Consider the following 27,364-nt stretch of genomic DNA (forward strand, 5'->3'; position numbering starts at 1 on the left):
CAACTGTGAGATTTCTTATTGGCCTGGTTCAGAGTCCACCATAATTAATAGCAATATTATGTTTACATTCTACTTTACAGTCTTTAGTAAGAGCTAGGAATGTTAGAAGAATAAAGTAGCATTTCAGTGTGAGAAGCAGAATTGCATTTAACTAGGTATTTCAGTTCTGGAACCAGATGGTCTGAGTTTAAATTCCAACTCTGCCAATTCTGGCTGTATGATTGGTCCCACTATTTACCCTCTGTGCCTCAGTTTCTCATCTACAGAATGAGGATAAGGACGCACGTACCTCAGAGGGTTGCTGTAAGGGTCAAGTGAATTAATGCTGTTAATAGGCCTAAGACTCCATGCAAGAGTTACAATTATTAGCTTTAGTTGTGTGTATCTGTTTCCTTTGTAATATTATTGAGCTGGGAAGGACTGCAGGAGCAAGGGCAGTTGACCAGAACAAGTTGAGGGAGACAAATACCAAAAGAGAGAGAAAGGTGATAGTGCAGTAGGTGAGTGGTCACCCACCTCACCCTGAGCTGCAGAGAACCAGTTTGCTTCTAAAGGAGTCTGACTTGTATGTATTAACAGGTCTGAGGCCAGGGCTATTGTCTGTGCAGACCCTGCTTTTTTAGAGGCCTCTGGTCTAAGAGAGCAGTAAAGCTGCACGCCAGTGACACTTCCCAGTGTCTTCATCAGAGCTAAGAGTCTGAACTTTTGCCCCTGAATGAAGAGATTCCATCTTTGCTTTTAAAGTGGCCCCGTGGCTTAAGCTACGAAGGAGCTTTTGCAGGGCTTTTAAAATATAAGGTCATCTAGAGTGCTTATTTGTCTTTCAGGATTTTCTTTTCAGTAGCCCTTCACTATTTTCCATAATATTTTTGGCCAGCTTTATGTTTATCAAGTTCCAGGAATACTGTTGTAATGCTGGCTGCCTTCTATTTCTCTGTCCCTGTAGAGTTGCCCAAAACAGGATGAGTGCCTAATTATTGTGATGCTCAGCTGGGATTTGATTCAGAATAGTTTAAACAGTTTATCCCACCTGGAATGTTATCTTCTCTTCTCTGCCTATTTATATCCTGCACATCCTTCAGTACCACCTTGTGGCCCATTCCTTACTTAGGTCTTTCTCAACTTATCTCTGACACATTCATTCTTGACAGCTATGATCGTCTTACACTTCTGTCCATAATTTAAATTTTACCATCTTATAGTATAGGTATTTACTTTGACTCCATAACAAGGTTCTCAGCTCCCTGTGGATAGTCCTTACCTGTTAACTTTGTGCTCCCCTCTGCCATTGCACTGAGTATGTGGTATTCTAAAACACAGTCATGATCCTTCCACCTTGCTCTTAAAAAATCCTTCTGTTGCAGGGGCATGTAGGTGGCTTAATCAGTTATGCGTCCAACTTCGTCTCAGGTCAGAATCTCCTAGTTCGTGGGTTCAAGCCCTGCATTGGGCTTTGTGCTGACAATTCAGAGCCTGGAGCCTGCTTCATATTCTGTGTCTCCCTCCCTTTCACTGTCCCTCCCCTGTTCACACCCTGTCTCTCAGAAATGAATAAACGTTAAAAAAAAAAAAAATTTAAAAATCCTTTTGCGGACAATGCAGAAGTCCAGGGCCCAGCACAGCCTGGTCCTTCCTACTTGTCCACCTCCATCTCCTTCAGGCACTCAGGGTTTGTTCTCAAACAGGTTGTTGGTTGGGGGCCTGCACCTCTGTGTATTGCTTTTCTCTCTGCTTAGAATGCAAGCCCCATGCCTACCTGTTTCTGTCACTCTCCTCTTGATCTAGTGAGTTCTGTTCATCTTTCAAAATGAATTGCAGTAACTAAATCTTTAATACAGATTGTACAATGATCATGGCAAAAATTGATGAGGGACTGAACTAAGGCACTTACAATGAGATACAGATTTGATTAAAAAAAAAAATCTGCATTTAGGAGATAAGGTTCCCAAACTTCGCTACTCCTTCATGTAGAGGAAGTATTAAGTACATATTTCCAAAACACTGGAAATGTGGAGAGGCTTACAATTGATAGGAGCTTTTTAGAAGCTACAATAGAAGCAATTGGTATAATTATTTCAGAAAAGGTATCTGTTAAGCATTTACCATGTGCAGGCATAAGTTGGGTACTTTACATTTAATGTTTCATTTATTTCTCACAATAGCCTTATAAGGTAAGTACTGTTTGTAACCATTTACAGATGACAGTATTGGGCTAATGAAAGTCTTCTGGGAATATTATCTTGGTACTTCTGTAAATACCTGAAGTGTGAAAATAATTGGGCCTAGGACCAAAGAACTATATAGATTTCTTTATAATAGAAATATAAATAGAAAATTCATAATCTTATTTATCTGTATAAAATAATAGTTAAACTTGAATTTGAATCACTTTAGGTAGCATACACTTAAATTGCCATAGCTGACTCAATTCATAGATTATCTTCCTGGCTTCCATATATAATGAATTAGATATCCTTCAGAGATAGAATTCTCCTTCAACAACTGTAAATAAGATTTTGTCTTAAAAAGAGCAGTGAACCACTGACATTTTTGCAGTGTGGTATACATAACACAGCATTTTACAAAGAAGGTTTGGCAGGCACGTGCACATGGGGATGGAGACGGGGGGCAGCCACCTAATTGCGGTTGCAACCAGGTGTGCATGGGGTGTGAGGTCAACAGTGGGAGGGAATGGAAGACGCCAACTGGGCAGCACAGGAGGACTGATGTGATTTGGTAACCTGGGAGAAGAAAAGGCTGCTTCCACTAGTTTTGAAATAAGGAGTTTGTCAAAAATTGTTAAGTCTACGTGTAGAGCTTGTTTGGAATAAAGATGAATTTTGTTTTAGCTCTGTAGTCTTTGGCTACCCTTTTTTCCCTCCTCTCATTTTTTTTCCAGCATGAAGAGGAGGGAAAAGAGATCTAATCAAGCATATAAACATTCCTTTTTTTATCTCAGTACTAAACATATGGATCTTATTGCTTCATGAAGTGGTCCGTTGGCAACTGTATGATTTTTGTGAGCTGTGATTTTGAATCTTGTTTCAGTAGGGGCACATTAATAAAACTAAACTTCTCAAGAAGTTCTTTAATTTGGTCCTGATAGGGGAAAGAAAAAGACTGATTCTCAAAAATCTATTAGTGGGGAAGACTGCATCATACAAACAGTCGTGAACATTTCTGGAAACTGACTTTGAGTATCCCAGACAGCATGACCTGAATTTGAAAAAAATCAAGAGACTGCTAGTCTTGAGCCAAAATCATACAAGCAGAGAAAAAGGAAGCAGTTGCTGAGGATTGTGGGTTAACTATAGGTTTTGAGCCAGGAGGTGATGCAATAAGTGAGCATACAACCACTTGGGAACACTGAGTCACACCCTGCAGAGCACGGCTCGCAGGAGAGTGGGGTTCTGGTGCCACTCCTCTGAGACCTGGGCGCTGCAGCAGGTCCACACAAGACCTGCTTGGAGCTCATATGGATCAAGTCTGGCCCCGCTGTGTATTGTCAGCACTGCATAGCGGCAGATGACCACAGCAGGGCAGTTGTCAGGGGAGAAAAGGGGTTAAACACTCCCACTGAAGTCTTAGACCCCATTTAAAGTAAAATGTGACTGAGTTCTCTATGGCTCTGAGCCAGCCAGAGACCAGCCACTTTAGCCCATTCCTCTGTTGGTGTTGTGTTGTTACGTGTCCATTTATGGCTTTGTAAGAGGAAACTGAAGTTTAGCCTTCTTAATTTGGAATGTTTTAAATATCATTTTTAATAAAGTACATTTAATTCCCTTTTTTTAAATATATAGTAAGATACAGTCTTTTCAGTGTACAGTTCTGAGTTTTGACAATGCATTCAATTGTGTAACACCCCTCCCCCATCAAAGTACAGAGCACCTCCATCACCTTCCCCCTGTGAGTCTTACAAATTTTCCCAGGTTGCCTGTGTACAGTCAGCCTTACCCCACTCCCAGCTGCTGGCAACCACTGAGCTCGTTTCTATCCCTATAATTTTGCTTTTTTCATACTGTCATATCAATAGGATTATATAGTATATAGCCTTTAGAGTTTGGCTTCTTTCACTTACCATGCTTACTTAGGAATTTAAAAGGAAATGATTTGAAATCTAGTAATCCCAATGGTCACTTTAATTAATAATAGAGAAATCATCTAGTACCTTCAGTATATTGAGAACCTATGGATCAGAGTATCTTTGGAATTGTGAAAGCCAAATGTTAAGAAAAATCAATCACTAGAAGTATATAATTTGAAATTAAAAAGTTTCTGTAGTGTATTTTATCAGTGTTATACCTCATATAACCAAATCTGGGATTTGGGAGTCTTAATCTCTACTTAAAAAAAAAAAAAAAAGGAAAATTTATTTTCTAAAAAATGAAAGCTAACCTTAATTTTGAAAACTGGTACCAAAAGCACAATGCTGTAATAATAATCTTAAGGTCTTAACCATTAAAAATAACTTTTTTAAATGTTGCTTATATGGCTTCTCCCTCCAAAAACGTCCTATAATGAAACTGAGAAATTGTGCAGAGACATGCTTGAGGGTTACTGCTTCATTTACAGAAATGAAGACGAGAAGGCACCGAAGTGCTCCTTGGGGCAAAAGCAGCTGGCAGAAGCTTAGGAACATTTTCATAATGAGTTAGTCAGAAATAAAGCTCATCAGGAATATCCAGGAAGTGATAGTGAATGCCAGGCAGGCTTTAAGAGACAGGAAGCATTTAGCATATTGGTAAACCATTTTAGCACATCACAAAGTCATATAAACAGTTTTAAGATTGGAAATTATTGCCATGGGGAAAAGCAGCAATTAGAAGAGCAATTTCAATAAAAAATGTGAAGATTGTTTCTTTAAATTAATTCTTGAGTTGCTTCTCTGATCCTGGGTAGCACAATCTACAAGATGACTCGTATAACGAGAAAAATTATATCTGAAAAATCTTGGGAGTGCTTAAAAAGGAAACCACTAAAGAATGTAAAATTATACTGGTGAATTTTTTTTTAATGGAAGAAAAAAAACCCACGATATATGAATTAAAATCCTGGCAACATGTATGGTTCAGGTTAGTGGCTAAGAACCCAGACTACTGCTTCCGATTCTGGTCTGCTGTTTTCTAAATCTGTAACCTTGGGTAAATTGCTTAACCTTTGGCCTCGGTTTTCTCATCTAGAAAGTGAATTTTAATAGGATTGTTGTATGAGTTGAATACATAAGAAGCTTAGAACATGCCTGCGAAATAATGTTTTAGAAATGTTAGCTATTATTAATAAATTCCAGATTCTCCTAAAGAACTCCAAACTTGTGTGAGTGATTATCAGAAACCAAATGAAAAATCATGGTACAAAAGTCCATAAGGATTAAAAGCATTACACAAAATACATAATCTCTCTGAAATAATTTTTTTTTTTTTTAAGAAATTAGAACTAACTTTTCCCCCCTTGATTTTCACTTTGTAGAGTGGTGAAACCAGAACAATATCTCACTTTCATTATACTACCTGGCCAGATTTTGGAGTCCCTGAATCACCAGCTTCATTTCTCAATTTCTTATTTAAAGTGAGAGAATCTGGTTCCCTGAATCCTGAACATGGGCCTGCAGTGATCCACTGTAGTGCAGGCATTGGGCGGTCAGGCACCTTTTCTCTAGTAGATACCTGTCTTGTTCTGGTAAGTGCTTCTTATGATCTAATTTTAGTCTTGTTTAATTTTTACTGTTTCCACTGGCAGAAGTAAGCTCTAATACCACTATCCCAGAACTGTGATTTTCAAACTTCTGCCTTCTTTCAGAAAAACCTAAACAAACCTCATTCATACCCTTTGAACTGCCTCTTATTTGTGAGAGTGCTGGTCCTGTGTCCAAGGTGATTCTAGAGGTCTCCCAGAAGACTTTTTTTTTGTTTTTTCCTGATAGCTTTATATTACAAAAACAATAAGCCTCCTCCCTCTTTGTTTCTCAAATATAAATTGATACGTAATATTGAATTCCTGCCTCCTCAGACAAGCACTTCATTTCTCTTGCCTGAGTTTCCTTATTTATAAACTAAGGATAATGGCACTTTTCCTCACGGGGGTGTTGTGAGAATTAAATGAATTAATACATTTAGAGTACTCTGAAGAGTCTCTGGTATTTTGTGAGATACAAATATATGTTAGTATTGTTAGTCCCCTGAGACTCCGATATGTGCCCCCAAGGGCTGTATTCTTTCTCACCACCCCATTCCCAGCCCCAGCCTGGATACAGGACATTTTTTAAATGTCCATTTTTCCTTACTTGGGTACAGAGCACCTCTAGAGTATAAGAATAGTTGAGTCTTAATACACCTACCGTATTACTTTACCACTCTGCCTATATGTAATATACCTCAATCAGAAACTGAATTGTTATATGGCAATTCATGTAACAATTGTTACATGTAGCCAATTGTTACTGGCTAGCTCAGTCAATAGAGCATGCAACTCTTAATCTTGAGGGTCATGAGTTCAAGCCCCATGTTGGGCATAGAGCATACTTGATTTAAAAATAAAATAAAATTTTTTAAAAAAGATGTTTAAAAAAAAGCCAGAGTGTTACATTAAAGTGAACTTTGACATGTCTAAAAACTCTGGTGTCTATGCAGTTAATGGTGAATATTAAAAACTGGATTGTGTGTTTGTGCCTATTCCCTGCCAAACATAACTTCCACTTTTTGTTTTTCATTTGTGGTGAGGAGTACGGTGGTTATAATACCAGATCTATAGTCCAGGGCTGGTGGGGCGACTCAACAGTGTCATAGTGCATCTAGGCTCTTTCTGTCTTCTCCACCATCTCTAGGTGGCTACTGGACACAGACATGAAGGCAGAAGGGCATTGAGCAAAAAAAAATTATTTCTGCCAAGACCTTTAAGAAAAAAAGAAGAGCACTAATCTCAGTGGGTTTATCTTTACATTAAGCCAGAACTGGCCATAAATCCTTCCTTAGGCAAACACTGGCCAAACTGAATGAGATTACTGTGATTGGTTTGGAATCAGTTGTATATCAGCTAAAGGCTTCCACCTACTGCTTGAACAGTTGAGGTGTGGGGGTGATGGTGGATTGGGGTGCCTGTTTTGTACAGAAAGAGTTACAGCTGCAGTGGTAACTTCTTGTTCTTGGGGGACACACACTGCTCATTGTAAAGCGCTTAGCAGCTATCCTGTATTGCTTCTTTTCCCTAGACCCTAACAACAGAAGGCTTGAATAATTTTTACCTTTCTTGCAGATGGAAAAAGGAGATGATATTAACATTAAACAACTGTTACTGAATATGAGAAAATATCGAATGGGACTTATTCAGACACCAGACCAACTCAGATTCTCATATATGACTATAATAGAAGGAGCAAAATTTATAAAGGGAGATTCAAATATACAGGTAAATTTTTTTAGGGGAAAAAAATACCTGTGTATTATATATGATTAGCATCAAATAACTGCACTTCATTTAAGCACATATTTTCTCCCTTCCTTCCAAAAAGCATATTTACATTCACGTGGTAAATCCAGCTGGCTGTCTTAAAACTAAAGTTTAAGCTTATTGCCTCATACATACCTCAGCCTCATGTTAAATCCTTCCTGTTAACTCAAAAGCCCCAGTGGGAATAAGATTTCATTAAAGAAAGCGAAATGTTTATGTAAGGAGGGTATAAGCATTTAAGTATTAAAATAAACCAGAAATCGTTCGTACTTTCGGCTCATTAAAAACCTGACCTGTGATTATAGAATAATTCATGTAATAAATACTTAATTTTATAACAGTGAGCAACTTGAGTACTTATGGCAGACATAATGAAATTCCAGTACAAAGTTATGTTTCTCTGGGTTGCTGGCTGTACTCTCATGAAGATATTTTTATTCCACATTTGCAAAGACTACGTTCAAAGACTGATATCAGAAATCTGTGTAATGTACTAACATAAAATGTAAAATAGAAACAGAAATAACAACAGACCCCCATTTCTGGTCTGATCTGATCACATAGTATTGAACATAAGTCGATAAAATCTCTTTATGTTTCTCTTATGAACACATATACTGGCTCTTTAATATCTGTGATTACTAGCCAAGACAGGAATATTCTGAATAAACCGCCTTTTATAACTCAGATCAGACCATCTGTCATAATGGAATTAAATATAAGTTAGGTGTCGTGTAGATTTCAGAGACATTAAAATATTCTTAAGCAGTTCTGTTCCTCAGCTAACTCTTCTCATCATTAGTATAATTGTAACTATTTAAGACAAACTATTACCAGTGAGATTTTAAAGTTTTATTAAAATATGGGGCGCCTGGGTGGCTCAGTCGGTTAAGCGTCCGACTTCGGCTCGGGTCATGATCTCACGGTTCATGAGTTCAAGCCCCACATCGGGCTCTGTGCTGACAGCTCAGAGCCTGGAGCCTGTTTCAGATTCTGTGCCTCCCTCTCTCTCTCTGACCCTCCCCCGTTCATGCTGTGTCTCTCTCTGTCTCAAAAATAAATAAACGTTAAAAAAATTTTTAAGTTTTATTAAAATCTTGCCATTGGCAACATCATGAATGGAGCTAGAGAGTATAATACTAAGCGAAATCAGAGACAAAGATAATTACCATATGATTTCGTTCATATGTGGAATTTAAGAAACAAAACAAGCAAAGGGAAATAAGAGAGAGGCAAACCAAGAGACTTAACTGTAGAGAACAAACTGATGGTTACCAGAAGGGAAGTAGGTGGGGAGGTGGGTTAAATAGTTGATGAGGATTAGGAAGTGCACTTGTGTTGATGAGCACAGAGTGATGTATGAAATTGTTGAATTACTAAATGATATACGTGAAACTAATATAACAATGTATGTTAACTGGAATGAAAATAAAACCTTTAAAATGAAGAAAGAAAAAAATAAAGTTCATTTAAAATGTTTTTTTCAAATATTTATATAGCATTAAAGAATACTCTTTAGTAAAGAAAAATATTGCATCAGTCCACAAGGTAGTATGTAGCTTAGCTTAGCCCACAAAGCGTGAGACCCTTCTTCCATTAGGAAAATGTCTTTTTTACCCCAGTGAACTCTCCAGTTTAAATCTGGAGTTTAAAAAAGTTAAGTAGTTATACCAGACTTTTTTCACACACTTGTATGTTCCCTAGTTGTTTCACTGCTCATCTCCTGGATGTTCTTAACACACTAATTGTAGGGAAAGTGTGCCATCCTTTGGATAGTATCTCTCCCTCCACTTTAAAATTTTTTCAAGTTTCTTTAGTTTCAGAATATATACACACTTACTTTGAGAATCTTTTTCACTACAGAGATGAATTTTATGAACATACTTTTTGTGGTCTTTATTATTATGACAGTGTAGTTTGTGACTTGGGAGAGTTTTTTCTGTCTCAATTCATCTGGTACGGTGTAGCCATCAGAATCTCCTTTGGCTGCATTAGCACTTCATACAAACCCAAGGCATTCTCTGCCCCTTCTTCAGGAAGACATTGGAAATATCTCTGTATTTTTCAGGTATTAAGAATCAGAAAAGCCTATTACCCATTTGGAGGGGTCAGTTTCCACAGAAATGACTTAAAGCTCCTATAATTTATATGTGCTGTAATTTTTTTAATTATAATGATAATTAATGAGTATCTGTATTTTAATGAGTAAATATATATGGGTTTATCTTACATAGATATTTTTCTCCTCCTGGAACTTTGCTACAATACTGTAGCCATTAACCACATGTGTTACTGAGTACTTGAATTATGGCTAGTTGGAATCAAGATCTGCTTAAAGTGTAAAATACATACCAGATTTTGAAGATTAAATACAGGGAGAAAAAGTATAAAATGTCTCAATAATTTAAAAAATATTGATTATATATCTAGGGCACCTGGATGACTCAGTTGGTTGTCTGACTCTAGATTTTGGCTATGGTCATGAACTCACAGTTCATGAGTTTGAGCCCTGTATTGGGCTCTGCACTGACAGTGTGGAGCCTGCTTGGGATTCTCTCTGGCTCCCTCTCTCTGTCCCTCCCTTCCTCTCTGTCTCTCAAACTAAATTAAAAAAAAAAAACACTTTAGGGGCGCCTGGGTGGCACAGTCGGTTAAGCGTCCGACTTCAGCCAGGTCACGATCTCGCGGTCCGGGAGTTCGAGCCCCGCGTCAGGCTCTGGGCTGATGGCTCAGAGCCTGGAGTCTGTTTCCGATTCTGTGTTTCCCTCTCTCTCTGCCCCTCCCCCGTTCATGTTCTGTCTCTCTCTGTCCCAAAAGTAAATAAACGCTGAAAAAAAAAAAAAAAAAAACACTTTAAAATATTGATTGTATGTTCAAATGACAGTGTTTTTTATATTGGGTTAAATAAAACATAGCTAAAATTCATCTTTTTTTAACACAGCTGCTAGACATTTGAAAATTGTAAATGTCACTATATTATATTTCACTGGACAGTGCTGTTCTAGAACCTTAGCTTAGAATAAAAATCTAAGAAAAGGAAAGTTCCCCGAGATCCTAAATTATAAGATCTAAAGTTAATGTAGAAACCCCAAACTGCATGAATATAACTGTAGCCCATGAAATTGTCTCTTTTGACATACAAGGATATGATAGCCAATTTATAAAAAGACTCTTCTTTCTCTCCATATGCCTACCTCCTCCTCTTTACCTCTGAATTTTAGGGAAAGTTAATATTTGTAAGAAGAAGGAAGCTTCTTTCTTTGTGAGCATGGTGGCCAGGGGTGTGGGAGGGTGATACTTCCTGAACCTGTGTCCCCCCAGAGAACTGTCTGTTCAGCAGCACCCAAACCATATTTCTTAGTCTCTGTTATTTGTTCCTAAAGGGGATATCTGTCTTCACCTTCAGTCTTAATTTAGATTTGTATTGTGTGAGTGGTATTTTCATTATTGGATACAGTTTTATGGTAGTCTTCCTATGAAGGTTTTTGACATATGTGGATAGAAAGTGATTTAGAACCTGTCAGGAGAAAGGAGAGCTGTTAATATACACATCAAAGGTGATTGTTTCTGAAATCAATAAATACATGCTACATAATTGTAATCATTGGGAATTTCCAATGACCTTGACCTACGTAGATAAATACAGGTAAGTTCTAGTTGTCTCTAAAAACATATCATTTACCGTACATCTTTCTTGGCACATGGCTGGGCATAAAAACACGTTGTAGTTACTGGTATTACCACATATTAGCACACTCCCAGTATCCATGATGACAGCAAACTTCACAGAGTAAAATATCCAGATTGGCAATTCAGAATTAATCTTGTAAGATCTCTAGTTGGTAATTTGATACTACTACTAAAGCAAATGATTTATTTTTAACAAATTATAGTGGGTTTCAAGTTTAACTGCTCCTTCAAGTGACTTTCTTCAGTGAAAGATGGATAGGGTGGGGTTGCAGGCACTGTGCAGGGTGATGTGCAGGCAGCACGTGATGTGTAGGGTTTCATTCAGTGTGAGTGTAGAATTAGAAAGGGAGATGAGAAACTCTCAGTCCAGATAAGCTGTCCTCCAGGCCTTCAGATGAGAGCTTGAATGAAGTAGCTGAATGCAGTATTGATTCCTTGGCTTCACCAGTCAGCAGTGACAAGCCTAGGCAGATGATTCTGGAGTGCCTGCTTGCTTGTGGGTCACAGGGAAGGCAAAGTTGAGTGAGTTTGCTGCCCAGAGATATGGCAAAATGACATTTTCTTTAAAAATTCACTAGCATTAAATATCTCCTTTCCTCCACTCCCATCCCTTTTGCTGAATCCTTTTCATGTTGACAGATTCTGAAATTTGTTGCATATTCTGGGAAATGGTCCAGTAAGACTTGATTTTTGTCATTGTTTTGTTTATTGACATTGTTGAGTTTTGTCCAAGTATAAGGCCAAGTTGTTATAACTAGGACCCCAGTGAAGAATTGAAATTAAAAAAAAAAATTTTTTTTGAACAGCCTAAATTCTGGAGACAATTTCACATTTTTATTGGGTACTTTCTTAAACTATGTGGTATCTGAAATTGATGAGCTTTTCACAGGTACAGTTAATCAGGGATTATAGCATTAAAATCTGGGCCTGCTGTTCATTAGCTGCATAACCTGGGCAAATTACTTCTGTTCTTTCAGCCCATCTCATCTGTAAAAGGGGATAATCATAGCAGAGGTAGCACCTCCCTCCTGAGGTTCTTCTGAGGATTAAGAGCTGGTGCAGTTGAAGTTTTAGGTCAGTGTGGGTATAGTAAGTGCTTGAAAAGTTTCCCCACATGCATCTTCAATATACAAAATGCTGTCTGGACTGAGTAACAAAAATGTAAAACAGGGGAAGAAAGAAACCTGACATAGTCATCTGAAGTGAAAACATCTTACTCTTGGAGCACCTGGGCGGCTCAGCCAGTTAAGCATCCCACTCTTGGTTTTGGCTCAGGCCATGATCTCATGGCTTTGTGGGTTCGAGCCTCGCATTGGGCTCTACACTGGCAGTGCGGACGGAGCCTGCTTGGGATTCTCTCTCTCTCTCTCTCTCTCTCTCTCTCTCTCTCTCTCTCTCCCTCCCTCCCTCCCTCCCTCCCTCCCTCCCTCCCTCCCTTCCCTACTCATGCTGTTTCTGTCTCTCTCAAAATAAATAAATAAATAAACTTTAAAAAACACCTCTTACTCTTACGTTTCATTACAACTATTTCTCAAATACTGGCAGAATGTTCTTTCTGGATGTGGTTTACATCACATCCTATGAGGTCCTTGCTTAGGAGAGGTTGGTTCCATTCCATTATTTCTCACATAAGTTCAGAGACTTCTTTCATTGATGTCTTTCTTTCTGGCCTCATCTCTCAGGGCCAAGCTCCACATGTTCTTCATCTTCTTAGTCAGATTGTACCATACTGTATTACACCCTGTCCTCCAAATGTAGCAAATTACAAAATTTTACATTCTCTAAGTGTTTTGTAAATTACTTTTAAAAAGAGACACATTAATTATGCATCACAATAAAATAGCTATATATGGGAAAGGTGGAATGTGGTAAAATGCCTTTTTCCTTTTTAAGTCCTCTGTCGTAGGTAGTGAAACAAGTTCGAAACTAATTTATCAGTGTATCAGTGAATTTTCCGGGGATTTTTTTTAATCTGAATATATAAGCATTGTTTTTAACCATGCAGTTTTTTAACCAAAGCAACTCCAGGGAAAGATTGTTTCACTACATTCCAGACTAGTATAAATTACAGTGTTACATCTCTGTTCAAGAACATTAAAATCCTCAGGCAGTAAGTTACAGAGTCTCTTATTCATTAGATTCCAGACTCCATGCTTCTGTGATAGGATCTTCTAAGAGGGCCACCCCTGTCCACACCAGGTCATTTTGCACCAGTTTCAGAGTCACAGATCATCCAAACCATTGGCTCTTGCTGCCACCTTTTCTAGTCTTGTCATTGTCAGAGAGATGGATTGTTGTGTTCCCAGCCCTGGAAGGACTTGAGGTGTTCCCATGCCGAGGTTATGCTTGTCTTCTCCCTCTCTGGCTAGCACTTTGTCACTGCCTTCATCTTCCAGGTGCCCAGGTACACTTTGTACCTCTTATAAGGGATGGTGACATTGAGGGCAAAGGAATCTAACATTTGCCAGACATGGTGCTAGGCATGTTATGTCTCATTAATCACAACAGGTGATGACAGCCTGTTTGACAGATGAAGGAAATGGAATTTCTCTTCATCTTGGTCTAAATCCCGCCTCCTCTATAAAGTCCAAGCATGCTAGCAGAGTTTTCTCTAGCCTGGTGATGGGCTTGCTACCTGAATCTGCTAGCATATGTGGTAGGAAAAAACCAAATTAAAGTCCTCTGGCATCAGAGAGACCTGCCTGGAGATCTCACTGTTGTTTCTCCACCAGACCAGACTATGGCAAGGAACTAGGACATGCTAGATCACATTCAACTGCCATCTTGGTCACTGTTTCCAGTGATAACATACCTGTGGGTTAGGAGTCCAGCAGAATCTGGCTTTAGCTAAAATCTTCCTATGACTCATAGTTTGGTGAGGTCCTGGTATAGTTTATCTTAAATAGGTTAAAGTCCACTAAATTTCATTAAGATTCAACTATATAGTGATGTATATAAATATTAAATGCTATATTATTTTTTAATTTTGAACTTACCCATCTACAAGAGGTTTTGGTAAAATGCCTTTTTTTTTTTTGTTAGCATCACAGGGTTTTCTTAAGTTGAATCTAGAATTTCAATTCCTATATCCTTCTTATTTAAAGAAAACCACAATTTTAGTATTTGCATTTGTTTTTCATTTCTCTTCCCTACCTAGAAACGGTGGAAAGAACTCTCTAAGGAAGACTTATGTCCTGCTTTTGATCATTCACCAACCAAAATAATGACTGAAAAATACAATGGGAATAGGATAGGCCTAGAAGAAGAAAAACTGACAGGTGACAGATACACAGGACTATCCTCTAAAATGCAGGATACCATGGAGGAGAACAGCGAGAGGTAAGCTGATGGCAATAGCATGCTTAAAAAGATGAGACTTTTTTATTTTAATAAATTCAGTGGATATGAACTAATATAGGACTTTTGTTTATTGAATTAATGTAGCTATTCACTTACTTATTACCTAAGGGTATTTGAGTAGTATATGATGACATTGTTGATCTCAAAAGCGCTTTGGCCCTATTATGAGGCCAGTACTGATAGAAACCAGTTGGAAAATGGCTTAACTCAATACTAACTTGAGTGCTATAAAGCTAATATAATTAGATGCTAAAGCGTACAGTATATAGAAAATAAGTTGTATGAATACCTAACATTTGTACAAGTATTCGTGTTCATATTTATGGTTGTAATGGAATTGATAATATGCCTTTAATGAAATGATAAAATAGTTAAATGAATATTTAAGCATCGTTCCATTATTGGAAGGGGAAGAGTCTTTTAAAAAAAAAAAAATTACACAAAATGCCCTTTTATACTTTTTGAGTTTTGAAGCCATAGGAATCTAAACGATTTCAGTTTTTAAATTAAACATTTCCATTTCTAAGGCTCTGATTATCTCTCACCAGTTAGGAAGCTGGTATCCTCAGGTATGAGTGAAAGAGCTCATTCATTTCCTCTCTTCATCTGTCAGTGATGTTCTCTCTCTTCTTTTTGTCAAATAGCTTTTTGTGGAAAATTGCATGTTGTAGTCCTGTTTGTTAACATTGGGATGTTGGGGCACCATGAAAATTATTGAGTTCTCCTATACATTACAGTAGCTTCACTTCTGTGTTTCAGCAGTATAAAAATTACCTGAAATCCTATGACAGGTAACATGACAATAAATACATATGTGTTATTATGTATTGTACTGAAGAGTTTAGTGACTTAGCAGTGTTACTCCTTATTTATGGCTCTAGTGGTTTTAAACTAAAGTTAAAGCATGAAGTTGCTTATTTATTCCTTCTTTCACTTTAATTAGAATACTTTTAAACCAAGAGATCAAAATTGTTTTAAATTGTCTTTATCGGTAATAAGATTCTCAGGTTCCTAATGTTGTTGTTTTGGCTAGTACCATGTGCAGAATTAAATGGAACACAGGCTTGATGATTGAATCGGTATCCTTAGTATTTCAAAAGTGTTGATTTTTAATCTTTCCTAAAGAGGAAAACCACTCAGGAGTTACAGAGTGATTGCGGAGGTGGTTTTATTGGGGGCAGGGGAAGTGGTGTGTGCATACATAGGTTGTTTGCTTCCCCCACCCCCAGGATAGAGCAGACCAGGTCGGGCTTGAAAGCAGAGGCAGGGCCCCAGTAGGAAAGTAAGGAAGTAAGGATTGTGAGCAGAGAAGACTGAGAGCAAGGTTGTAGAAAAGTGAAAGGGCATTAAAGAAAGATTGCCATGAAAAATTGTATTGTTCAATCCTAATAAATTTTAATACTGATCTTACAGCTTTGCATTAGGGAGGCTAATAAAATAAATCAAGATCTTGTTGAAGGAATTTCAGTTTCAAGGGAATAGAACACAATACGTTTTCTTTTATTTTCATTATTAAATATCCTTCAAGTCAGTTTTTTCATAATGAAGGTCACATTCCTATAGTCATGAAATAATTTAGTGAGTTATAAAAAAAGCATTTTTTAAATAATAGAATACAATAAAATAGAAATTAGAGTTTAAATTAGAGGATAAAATAGATCAGAGTATCACAGATAATAGCTAAGTATTTTAACATCTTTACATAATATAGTAATTCTATACATTGGCATATATATTGTGTACATGTATAAGTGTATTTATGTGTGAGGCTACTTTGATGTGATGACCGTAAGATATTTCTTGCTGTTAAAGTTTAAAAGCCAGTGTTCTCAATTGTAGTGTAACCCATAAACCCAGGTCACTGAGTAGAGAACAGTTTGGATAAATGAAAAGTCAGGTTACTTGGATCCTTCTCCTTTGTGTTTGCATAGCATGAAGTATGCCTGTCAGGACATGTATTGGTAGTAGCCTGCTGTGGGTGCCACTGTAAGGAATTCCATGTGGCCTTCCGAAGGCAAGGGCCCACAGGAATCGTTCCCTACCGATTTGTGGCTTTTGAATCATAGAATTGTTTAGACCTAGGAAGGTTATTACATGGGCATAATTTCCTTAGGCCCAACTAAGTAAATAAAGATTCACAAATAGAAAATAGCTCTTACTTCTCTCAAATTGCATTCTTTTTTTTTTTTTTTTTTAATTTTTTTTTTTCAACGTTTATTTATTTTTGGGACAGAGAGAGACAGAGCATGAACGGGGGAGGGGCAGAGAGAGAGGGAGACACAGAATCGGAAACAGGCTCCAGGCTCCGAGCCATCAGCCCAGAGCCTGACGCGGGGCTCGAACTCACGGACCGTGAGATCGTGACCTGGCTGAAGTCGGACGCGTAACCGACTGCGCCACCCAGGCGCCCCTCAAATTGCATTCTTAAATTAAGTAATGTCATCTCTTGGTACTTGTTTTCGTTCCATTCCTGAAAACATATAGTACATTTTTGGAAAGCAAGAGCCTCTATTCCATTATTCTACATGGGAAAGAATTCTGTTTTCAACCCAATCAAAACCACAACCAGTTTCTCTAAATATCATAAAAATCCTCTTTAAAAAATTCTCATGGGTGCCTGGGTGGCTCAGTTGGTTAAGCATCCGACTTCCAGCCCAGGTCATGATCTCATGGTTCGTGGGTTCGAGCCCTGTGTTGGGCTCTGACCCTATTGGGGTTCTCTCTCTCCTCCTCACTCTGCCCCTCCCCGACTTGCTATCTCCCTCCCTCTCTCTCTCTCAAAAAAAAAAAAAAAAAAAGAAAACCTCTTAAACTCTTACATAATATTTAAAGCACTAATTACATAATCATGTAACAGTGAACTCATATTGGAGTTATATGGTAAATATCAACACTGGATAAAAATTATAATTATCTTCTATATTGCAATGAAATTTTTAAATGAAATAATCTATTAAAGATTCTATCTGAATTGCAACCTGGTTGTTTGGCCTCAGGCTTCTGGCAGGAGAAGTTGCCTTAGGAGTTGCCTTCTAGAACACCCCACAATCTTGATTCCTCTGATTGTTTCTCATTATTAGATTCAGGTTAAACATTTCAGCTGGGGGGGGGGGGGAAAGTTGGCTCTTAATGTAGTAGACTGACAAGGCATTCAAAATTTGTAATCAAGCTACACAACTAGAGAGCTGGACTTAAGAACACTTACTGTGGCAATAATGTTTAATTCAGAGGCAAGGAAACTGGTTAGGTTTTTGCTGTATTATAAGAAATAAGTGAAAAGAGGAGATGGAGTTTGTGAAATTTTTTTAAAGGCAAGATATAGTAATGTACATGTTGCCATTAGCCATTCTTCTTTATAGTGCCCTAGGACTGTGTGTCTTGGGAGTCAGAGAGCTTCCATTGGAACAGACATTCTGTATTGAATAGGAAGATGGATGCTAGAAATAAGTGTGAAATAAGTGAAATAAACAACGTAATCTCACAAACAGATAGGTAGGCATCCCATGGTAGCATCTTCATGGAAGTATGAAGCAGATAGCTTTTATGAGTGGCCTTTGTGGAAAATCACGTAAAGACAAAAGTGGCTTAGATGCCAGAGACTCTTATCCTTCACCTCTTCCAGCTGCTTAGGAAGAAAACAAGCTGACAGCCTCCAGCTCACATTTCAACAAAAGAAAGCACCATACTTATTTTCAGGTCCTGCCAAAAGTATTTATTAATAGAAAATTGTACCAGAAATTGTTGAATTATTAGAGTACATCTCTGGACCACTTAGAATATTGAAAATCCTCCCCTTTTTCATTCTAGTGTTTTAACGAGTTTAAAAATGTGGGGCTTGGGAGGTGGGTATTTGGGTTTAGGTCCTCTGCATTAGAGTAACTAAGTCTTACCATGCACTTCCTTTCATTTGTTTTTATGTATTCTAGCGTTCTACGGAAACGTATTCGAGAGGACAGAAAAGCTAACACGGCTCAGAAGGTGCAGCAGATGAAACAGAGGCTAAATGAGACTGAACGAAAAAGGAAAAGGTGGTTATATTGGCAACCTATTCTCACTAAGATGGGGTTTGTGTCAGTCATTTTGGTGGGCGCTTTTGTTGGCTGGACACTGTTGTTTCAGCAGAATGTCCTATAAATAACAGTTCTGTCCCGCAAGCTCCCGCACTAATAGCTGACAGTGTTGCGTTAGTCACAAGGGTTTGTCTGTTAGCAAACTCCTCACACCCCAGAAATGGTGCGGTAGAATAGACACCAACCAGACAAGTGATATATTCAGTCCCCAGCCCAACATCTCAGGACACTGTCCCCAAACTGTAAACAGCTATCTGAAATAAAGACTTGAATGCTTGTTGAAAACTGGTACATTTTGCAACTGTATTCGTACATGTTCAGTGTAATATTTCACCTGACCAGATTGAGAAATCCTCAAAACAAAGATTTGTTTTTGGAGGCTATCTGGATTTTAACCTGCACTTGATAACAAGCAATAAATATTGTGGTTTTATCTACATTATTACTGGAAAGAAAATGACCTTTAAATAATGCGTGTAATGTATAATGTACTGTTGACATGGGCATCAACATTTTATATTCTTAATCATTTCAGGGTAAATATATTTTATAAGTATTTAATCTTACTTTTGTAGTTAAATGTACTTTTTAAAAGCTCAATATGCAAAATCTGTTACCATAAAAAAAATAAATTGTATGTTGATTCAATTGTACTGGATACATTTTCCTAAAGAGAAGTTTGATATGAGCAGTTAGAACTAACTTTAAATAAGCACTTTTTACTATATATTTGCATTTCTTTTATGTTTTACAGTTTTCCCAAATTTAAAAAGAAAAACAAACAAAGAAACAAAAATTTTCCCTAAAAATATCTTTGAAGGAAAATTCTCCTTACTGGCATAGTCAGGTAACATTTGGTCTCAAGACTTTGTAAAGAAATTGGTTTCTGTAAAGCCCATGATGGATACTGTTTATTTTTCATGAACATTTCAATGTAATTACCCTAATTTATAGTTGGGGTAAACCATGCTTTAGGAAATAAAAATAAGGAGCAGCATTTTATTATCCACAGTTTCAGTTTACTATACTGAAGTTTTGAAGTAAAATTTTTTCAAGTTCTTTCTACTTCAATAAATAGTATGATGATGTACAAACCTGACCTTGTCCCTTTAACTTCTTAATGGGTATTTTTAAAGCATATTGTCTGGTGAATTTAACTGCTCATTTGAGTGCTAGCCTTCTTCATATCCCAACATTCCATTCAGTGTTTAACTTGTTTAGCTTAAACTTTAAATAGTTGTTATAAATTTAATTACTGATATAATAAAATCACATTATTTCACTGTTTTTCGAACTACGCTTATTGGATTTTTGAAGGGTCGCCCCGAGGTGGTTGGAAGGACTCCAAGCTACCAGCCTTTACTTTCAACCAGAGCATCTCTGCTTTATCTATTTTATATACTACATAAGATCGCTGCATGAGGTTTAATTATTTTAAGGGGACAGTTAAAATCTTAAAAACAGTTTGAAAACCATTGGTATAGATAGGTATTTTGAATTGATTTGAGTAGCCTTCTTGAATGTGTTAAATTATGCTGAAAGTCTGAAAGCAGGATGTAGGTGGTACTACATATTAAATAAGATTTACGTAACTTGTGCCTGTGTCCTAATTCAGTATTACTGTGCCCTGTAACCTTTAAATGGAGAGGAGGTAAGAGGGACTTTTTTTTTTTTTTATGTCTGTCTGCATTAAACCTGTGTTCAGGTACTGGGACCCGTCATTATTGGTTTAAAACCTTTCTAATTTGCCTTGGTTTATATTTGCTAAAATGCAGTATATTACTCTGCAAGTAAAATACGGGTAGATCATACTGAGTGTCCAATTGAAAGTAGCCTTGCCTGAAACAAAAAGGTAAAAACTTCTTACAAAAAACAAATGCTGATAATGATGCCCCTTTGCAGGGTAAATGTGCTTCCCTGGATTCTGGATTTTAGCTTTGCTTTTTGTCTGCTTTCTTTCCTTCTGAGTGGTGTTTTTTGTCATATATCTTAACAATCATGTTCAGTGTAGTGAACATTTGTTGATAAACTTCTGCAGGGGTTAGTCATCTTTCCTCTCAAGCAGATCCTGAAGGATAGTGTGTTAAGTTTTTACCAGTAATAATATTTTTGGTGGGTTCCATGTACTAATTATTAAAAATACATGTGCTGTGGTGCCCAGGGTCATCATCCTGGCCCCTTTATTGCAAGCGGTGTGCTAGTCAGAGGGAAGGACACAGACCGGGCTCCTGCCTTCTCGGGTAACAGCCAGACGACAAAGTTAGCAATCCGCGGTAGGTTTTACATTTTACAAAATTTGTGTGTCCTAATATTTTCTAATTATAACAGATTTTAAAAGTCAGTTGTGTAGTTTGACTTTAATGAGGTAGTATTATTTTTAGAATAGGTTAAGGACGAAAAAAAGGTTTTTTAAAAAGCCAGAGGCTTTATCATTTTTAAGAAAGGATATCTACATTAATATATAGTGCATTTGTGTTCATATCTGTCCCTGCCGATAAACTGACAGCTGTCTTTGATTTAATGCTGTCTTCTCTGGCTATATCAACTGGTCACGTATTTGTTTTCAAGTGTAGCTAAGTATTTTATGCTGGCCTATTAGCAATTTTTATCTATGCTTGCTTATATATAACATGTAAAAACAGTTCTCCATTTTTAGTTTATCTGTATATGAAATAAAAATAATACCTTTTCCTGAATCCTTAGAGGATTAAAAAACAAGTAACATGTGAAAGTGTATAGAGAACTTTAGATCAATATAAAGACCATTCTTCATGTTTAGGATATATTTTATATATGTGCTCTGTCCTTTTCCTCTTCTATCTTCAAATTAATGCTGACTCTGCATTGATATATTTCTACCAAAAGGAATGAACAAAAAAGAGGAAGTAAAAAAGCATTGATTTTTTTTTTGTTTTTTTAATATCTCTGCTTAACAGGTATGTTACGAGAAGTAATTATAACTCTTAAGTTAATTTTATGTACATTTGTGCTTTTGTCCCTTTCATTTTAAATACACAAGAATTGATGGTATGAATCAAAAAATACATATTGGTTTAAAAAGTAGTTTATGGAATGGAGCAGCCTCCACTTTTTATATCAAGTCCTTTGTTTTCAGTGGCAGTTCAAAGTATTGGTACCATTTATTGATTGATACCAATAAACTGCTACCATTTATTGATCATTTACTATGTACCAGGCACTGTGCTAATATGCACTTTTATAGATTATCCTATTAAATCCTTACAATACACTTTTGAAGTAGGTGTTGTTATTAAGCCATAATCAACCTGAGACTTAACATTGCTAGGTTCTTTTATGCTGCAGTCATTGAAAAGGCTCTGTAGATTAGAATCGATCATTCTCAAAGAAAGACTTACCTCCTACAAGTCCTTTCCCTCTTAGAAAAATATCTGACTAGACTCTATGTAAATAGACACAGGCCAGAACCTGATTATATTAGAAATACTGTCATTAACCTTTGTATATTCTATTTCAGCAAGTACCTACATCCCCAGGGTGCCTGCCTGGTTATTGTACAGATTTTAAAATTTGGTCTGCCTTGGTTTTTACTTTCAGACACAAAACCTAACAGAGGTTTTTCTTAATATAGTCTCTTATAAGCCTAATGCCATTATGTATGTCATCCACTTCTTCCTATGTTCAGGCAGGAGTTGAGGAATCACACCTTCTGTAAACATCTATTTGGTTTTTTTTGTCCAGCAGTCCATGTGGGTTTGGCAGGGGAGTGGGGAATAAGGATTAAGGGCTTGGATGTCCGAAATCTGTTGCACCCCAATGGTGGGGGGGAGCTGAGGTCAGACCTTGGTGCAGTGATCTGGTCTGAAACTAAGTGCAGAAGTGTCTGTTCTGTGTTCTCCTTTCTACATCAATAGCTAATAATAAAGTCTCTCTTATTTTAAGAAACCTTTCATTTGGCCTTGACTATTTAGAGGATAGGGGCACAAAATCTTACAAATAATATTTTGAAGGTAATATTCTTCCACATAACCAAACTAAGTTCTACTGACTTAATATGTGGGTCTTGGTCATTCCTTGAATGATTTATTCTGGAGTTGACCTGTTTCTTTCATCTCTTTCCCTAGTTCATTTGTTTAGATTTGATTCCATTTTTTTAATACTTATCTTCAAAGCACTATTTCAGGATGACGTCATCCATAGTTCCTACAAGAGTGAATATGTTAGAACTTCAGCTCTCTCTTGTTCCATCAGGTCTGTGATGCATAAGTGCTGACTTGCTTCAGTGGGAAGAGACTCGGGTTGTGTGAGCTGCACAGTGCCTGCTCTGCCTGGGCCTCCCCAGTCCAGATACTGCATGCTTTCAGCTACTTCCATGTCCTCGCCATGAGATGGCCATTTCATTGTCCCTCCAGACCTGAGAATTTAAGCTTTTAATTTGGGAATTTTAAGCCACTCACTTCCATGGGTAGTGTTCTAAAGAACAAACTTCTAGGAAAATGGTTATGAGTTTAGCCATCTCATTTTTCCCTCATCAGCAAGCATTTTCTCAATATTTACCACATTCAGATTGCTCCAGCAACAGCAATTCTGCACAAGTGCTTTTCCTCAACATTCTTCAGAGAAATAGCCATTAAATTTTGGAAACTTCTTTGGGGAAAATGTTTTCCTCACTGTCATTTATTCCATCACAGGGCATTGCCAAGTTTAAGCAGTGACTCAGATGAGAAGCTTTTACTTGGTATGAAAGGCTTCGTCTTTATCAGTAACAACCTGACAGTGAAAAATTTTAAAGAGCTCTGACCATCTCTGGGTAGTCCACTGGGAGACTGCAAAGTTCAATCTTTTGAACTCCTTCTATTTTGGTTTCATAATGTAGAGCGGAATATAGGAATTACAGGATATAGTGGAGATAGTACAGAGTCTACTTTAGTACTGTGGTTTTTCATTAGGTAGTATTAATATATGTGTGTGTATATGTATATATATATATGTAGTACATATATAGTACCTATTATATACATAGCATATTATATATATAGTATATATTATATACACAGTATTTATAGTATATAAGAATTGCATGGAAGGTTTTTTCTTTATAGAGACCATTTTTTAAAGAAAAGCATCAATTCTTTATTGTTGCTCTAATTTGACATAGATTTTTGTAGATGTGATGGTGTCGGTATTTCAAATTACTACTATAAAAAAAAACCCGAAGTTATTTTGAGTTTGGTGAATTCAGGAAAGGGAGACTAGATATGTTTGTTTTCTCTATAAGGCAATGCTTTCTTTGCTCACCTTTATAAAAGGTTTTGTGATTCTTTTCAGTAAAAAATAGTGTGAATATCTGGTGGCAAAAAATACTTCGGATGCAGCTTGACTTTCTATTACTTCAGGTATGGAGCCAGCTTGGGAAGATCATGCTCAGTCTGTAAATCTGGCCCTGTTCCAGAATGACAGTGGGCAGTGTGCACAGGCGCTTTCTCCACAGAAAGCTTGCAGTATGCACGGCTAATTCCACTTGATTTGTTTGAACCCATTTTGCCTTTGACTTGTTAAATCAGCAAAAAGTGATTCAAGTGAACATATTTTTTCCTAAAATAAAGCCCGTCTTCTCAGTCCTGCAAACAAATACATTCTTTTAAAATAGTTAACACTGCCAATGATTCCATCTGACTTTTTCTATCCCCCAGAATAATATTTACAAAGAAAAAAATGAATTTTTAAAAATGCTGTCAAATTCTTTTAGTCGTTACAAGTAATAGTTTGCCATTGGTAAGTGAATCTTTAACACTGCTGGGGAAGACGGCAATGTGTTATTGGACACCTGCAGTTCTGCCAGTCAGCTTAACTGCATAATCTAAATTTAACCTGCCTAACACCTCTTCTACATACATTACCCTATTTTAAGATAACAAAAGTCAGAGGAGAATAAGTAACTTGCCCACAGTTGCACAGCTAGTACATGACAGCTGAAATTCAGACTCCTGTCTGTGAAATTCCAGTAGCTCCATACCTCACTCTGCTTCTATTATGACTTTGTTTTTTATGGAATATTCAAATACTTAAGTGGAAAAAATTAGACAACCACTTGTTAAAAAACAAAGTAACCCTCTTGTTTTTTAAGTGAAACAAATCGAAGTTTTTTCCTCTAAAAATTTTTGTGAAAACAGGTTGAACTGCCACTGAACAACACCAGAATATTCTCTAAAGCAAACCATTATTTGATTCACTTTGATTGAGTGGATTAAATTGCTTTGTTTTGATGGGCAGATTTTCTCAATGCATGGGAAATAAATATGTTTTTTACAGCAATCAGAGTCAGTAAGAAGCACTTTTCCTTACTATGCCTGCTTTGGTTGAGGGCTCAGCAGAACCCAGCAGTAAGCATCCGTAGTAGGTTTTGTGAACTCAGAGACAACTAATGAGAATGTTTCTTGGTGACTTGACATTTCTCTGTGCTGGACAATCAAGAGAAATGGGGTATTCAGAAGACCAGGTGCTTGGTATTGTTATTCTTCAGTAGGAAGAGTCGGTCATTAGGAAAAAGCCCAGTTTGTAGTATTTGAAAGTTTTTGACTAAACGTTATGGGAGAATGTGTGGGTATGGTTTATATTCCTATTTATACATATGGAGACAATCATAAGTATTTATTTAGATTTGGGTTTTTTTTGTGTGTGTCATAGCGAAGGAAGTCAGGAGAAGAATGGAAATAACATTTACCTCCAGAGTTCAGTTACTTGCAAATATTGTGAAATACCATCAAAAACTGCCCTTAAAATAGTTATTTCATCTGTCTGTTGCTTGTTTAAACTCTCATTAATCTTTACTTTTTGACATTAAAATACAATATGTCAATTATTTTATGTCTGTGTTTTCTTTTATATTGGTAGTAACCTAAATGATGTCACTTCGGTTCTGTATTGCTATAATCATTAGTGTTATCCTTCAGGACAAAAAAGCATGCTGCTAACAGTCCGTGACTTAAAGATATAAGCCAACTTTATGTTCAGACCTTACGTTCATAATATTTTTAGCAGTATGATACAGTGGAGGTCCAAATTGGATTAGACTTTTGCATTGAATTCCAAAGTATTGGTAAGTCTAGCACATACCATATAATCTTGCTAAACTGTTGTGGGTACATTTTTTTAAAACCCGTCTGTCTGTCAGTATTTCACATGGAGGTCATTTCTTGAGTAATGCAGGATGACCTGAGAAACTCATAGTTAGTAATTCTTGATAAAGCCGTATGAGTTACGGTGCTTTAACATGAGTCTCCCTCACACCACCAATTCTGTTTGAAAATCGAGCACATAAGCAGATTTACCAAGATAACAGTGAAGCACTTAGTGTGGTTGAATGTGATACGTTGGAATGTTTTTTAGTTGCTTTTTTAGTTCGTTGTTAGTCCTTTTTATGTTTGTGTGTTATGTATGTCTGTGTGTTTGGTAAATCTGAATTGAATAGATGACTTCTTATTTTATGTTTTAGGCCAAGATTGACAGACACCTAAATATTCATGACTTGAGAATATTCTGCAGCTATAAATTTTGAACCATTGATGTGCAAAGCAAGACCTGAAGCCCACTCCGGAAACTAAAGTGAGGCTTGATAAACCTGTAGATTGCCTCACATTTGTCTGTTTACAGAGTAAACTTTACATCCAGGGAAAGAAGAGCACCACCAGCAGAAGACTTTGCAGAACCCTCTAATTTGATGTATTGTTAAGTTTTTTTAATGTGTGTATGAAATGTAGAAAGATGTAAAAGAAATAAATTAGGAAAGACTACTTTGTATTGTACTGCCATTCCTACTGTATTTTTATACTTTTTGGCAGCATTAAATATTTTTATTAAATAGACTATGTTGGTTTGTGTGCCTTATCTTAGGACAGCACTGCTTTAGATAATGAATGTTTCCTTAAGAGTTTACTCTCACTTTTTTATAACTCATAATCGATGTTTAAATTGAAATCGGTTCAAAATGTTGGTCACTTGCTTTTAAAAATTTTCTTTAGTTACCTCTCAAGTAGTCTTCCTGTCAGAATAGGTTAGATGAAAGCACAGAAGAAAAGTTATAATACTCCTTTTGTTACTTGGAAAAAATATTAATATGGATTATGGTATTAAATTATTTTTTAGTAAGTGTAGCAACTCAATGCAGTTTTTAAAATCATAGTGTTACTCTTGTGTTGGATGTTGTGTGTTCCTCAAACACTTCCTGTTATAAAAAGACCAAGGGTTCCCTCTTGAGTGAGAAACTTTTGGCTTCTTTACCATCGAATTTCCCAACCAAGCGATGTGTTTGGGCTGTGTATGCAGTCAGTTGTCCGGTTACTGGTGATATTCTTCTTGTCTAGACACACACAAGCCTGTGTGTCATGTGAGTATCACCTTAACAGTATAACAAACTCATAATTGGTTTTGTTTTGCCAACTGTGAAATTTTTATAATACTGTTTATTGAATACATCTGTTTCATCTTTTAAAAATGTAATGACTCTCCTTATGTTCATTTTGCCTTGCTTTCCAGTGTTTCTGGTTTATTTTGGGAGTAAGCAAATTCTTGATCCCTAGTAAATCTTTCATAAAGAATGCATGAAAAATTCATTATACCATAAAGTAGTGCAGGAGGATAATCCTCCTTTTTAAAAAAATACTTATTTTGAGAGAGAGCACACACGTCTGTGTGCGAGCTGGGGAGGGGATGAGAGGGAGAGAGAGAATCCCAAGCAGGCTCTGCACTGACATCGAGGAGTCGGATGCTTAGCCGGCTGAGCCACCCAGGATAATCCATCTTTTGTGTCAGCGAAGTTCTTG

The 27,364-nt window shown here is 36.9% G+C and overlaps 1 protein-coding gene across 4 annotated transcripts in view; it reads left to right on the plus strand.

Moving 5' to 3' along the window:
• The window catches only part of PTPN2 (protein tyrosine phosphatase non-receptor type 2), an 85,294-nt gene extending 58,887 nt beyond the window's left edge, over positions 1-26,407 (plus strand). For 2 of the 4 annotated variants that reach the window (XM_043559431.1, XM_043559430.1), the window contains 4 exons: positions 5,467-5,676; positions 7,249-7,401; positions 14,291-14,472; positions 18,420-18,852. In XM_043559431.1, the coding sequence (XP_043415366.1) occupies positions 5,467-5,676; positions 7,249-7,401; positions 14,291-14,472; positions 18,420-18,627 (753 nt within the window). In that variant the 3' untranslated portion in view covers positions 18,628-18,852. Of the gene's footprint in view, positions 1-5,466; positions 5,677-7,248; positions 7,402-14,290; positions 14,473-18,419; positions 18,853-19,317; positions 19,411-26,037 lie in introns of those variants that run through there. The other 2 variants (XM_043559428.1, XM_043559429.1) reach the window with 2 other exon arrangements.
• The last annotated feature ends 957 nt before the right edge of the window (positions 26,408-27,364 follow it).

This window comes from Prionailurus bengalensis, chromosome D3, assembly GCF_016509475.1.
Source record: "Prionailurus bengalensis isolate Pbe53 chromosome D3, Fcat_Pben_1.1_paternal_pri, whole genome shotgun sequence".
Taxonomy (NCBI): Eukaryota; Metazoa; Chordata; class Mammalia; order Carnivora; family Felidae; genus Prionailurus; species Prionailurus bengalensis.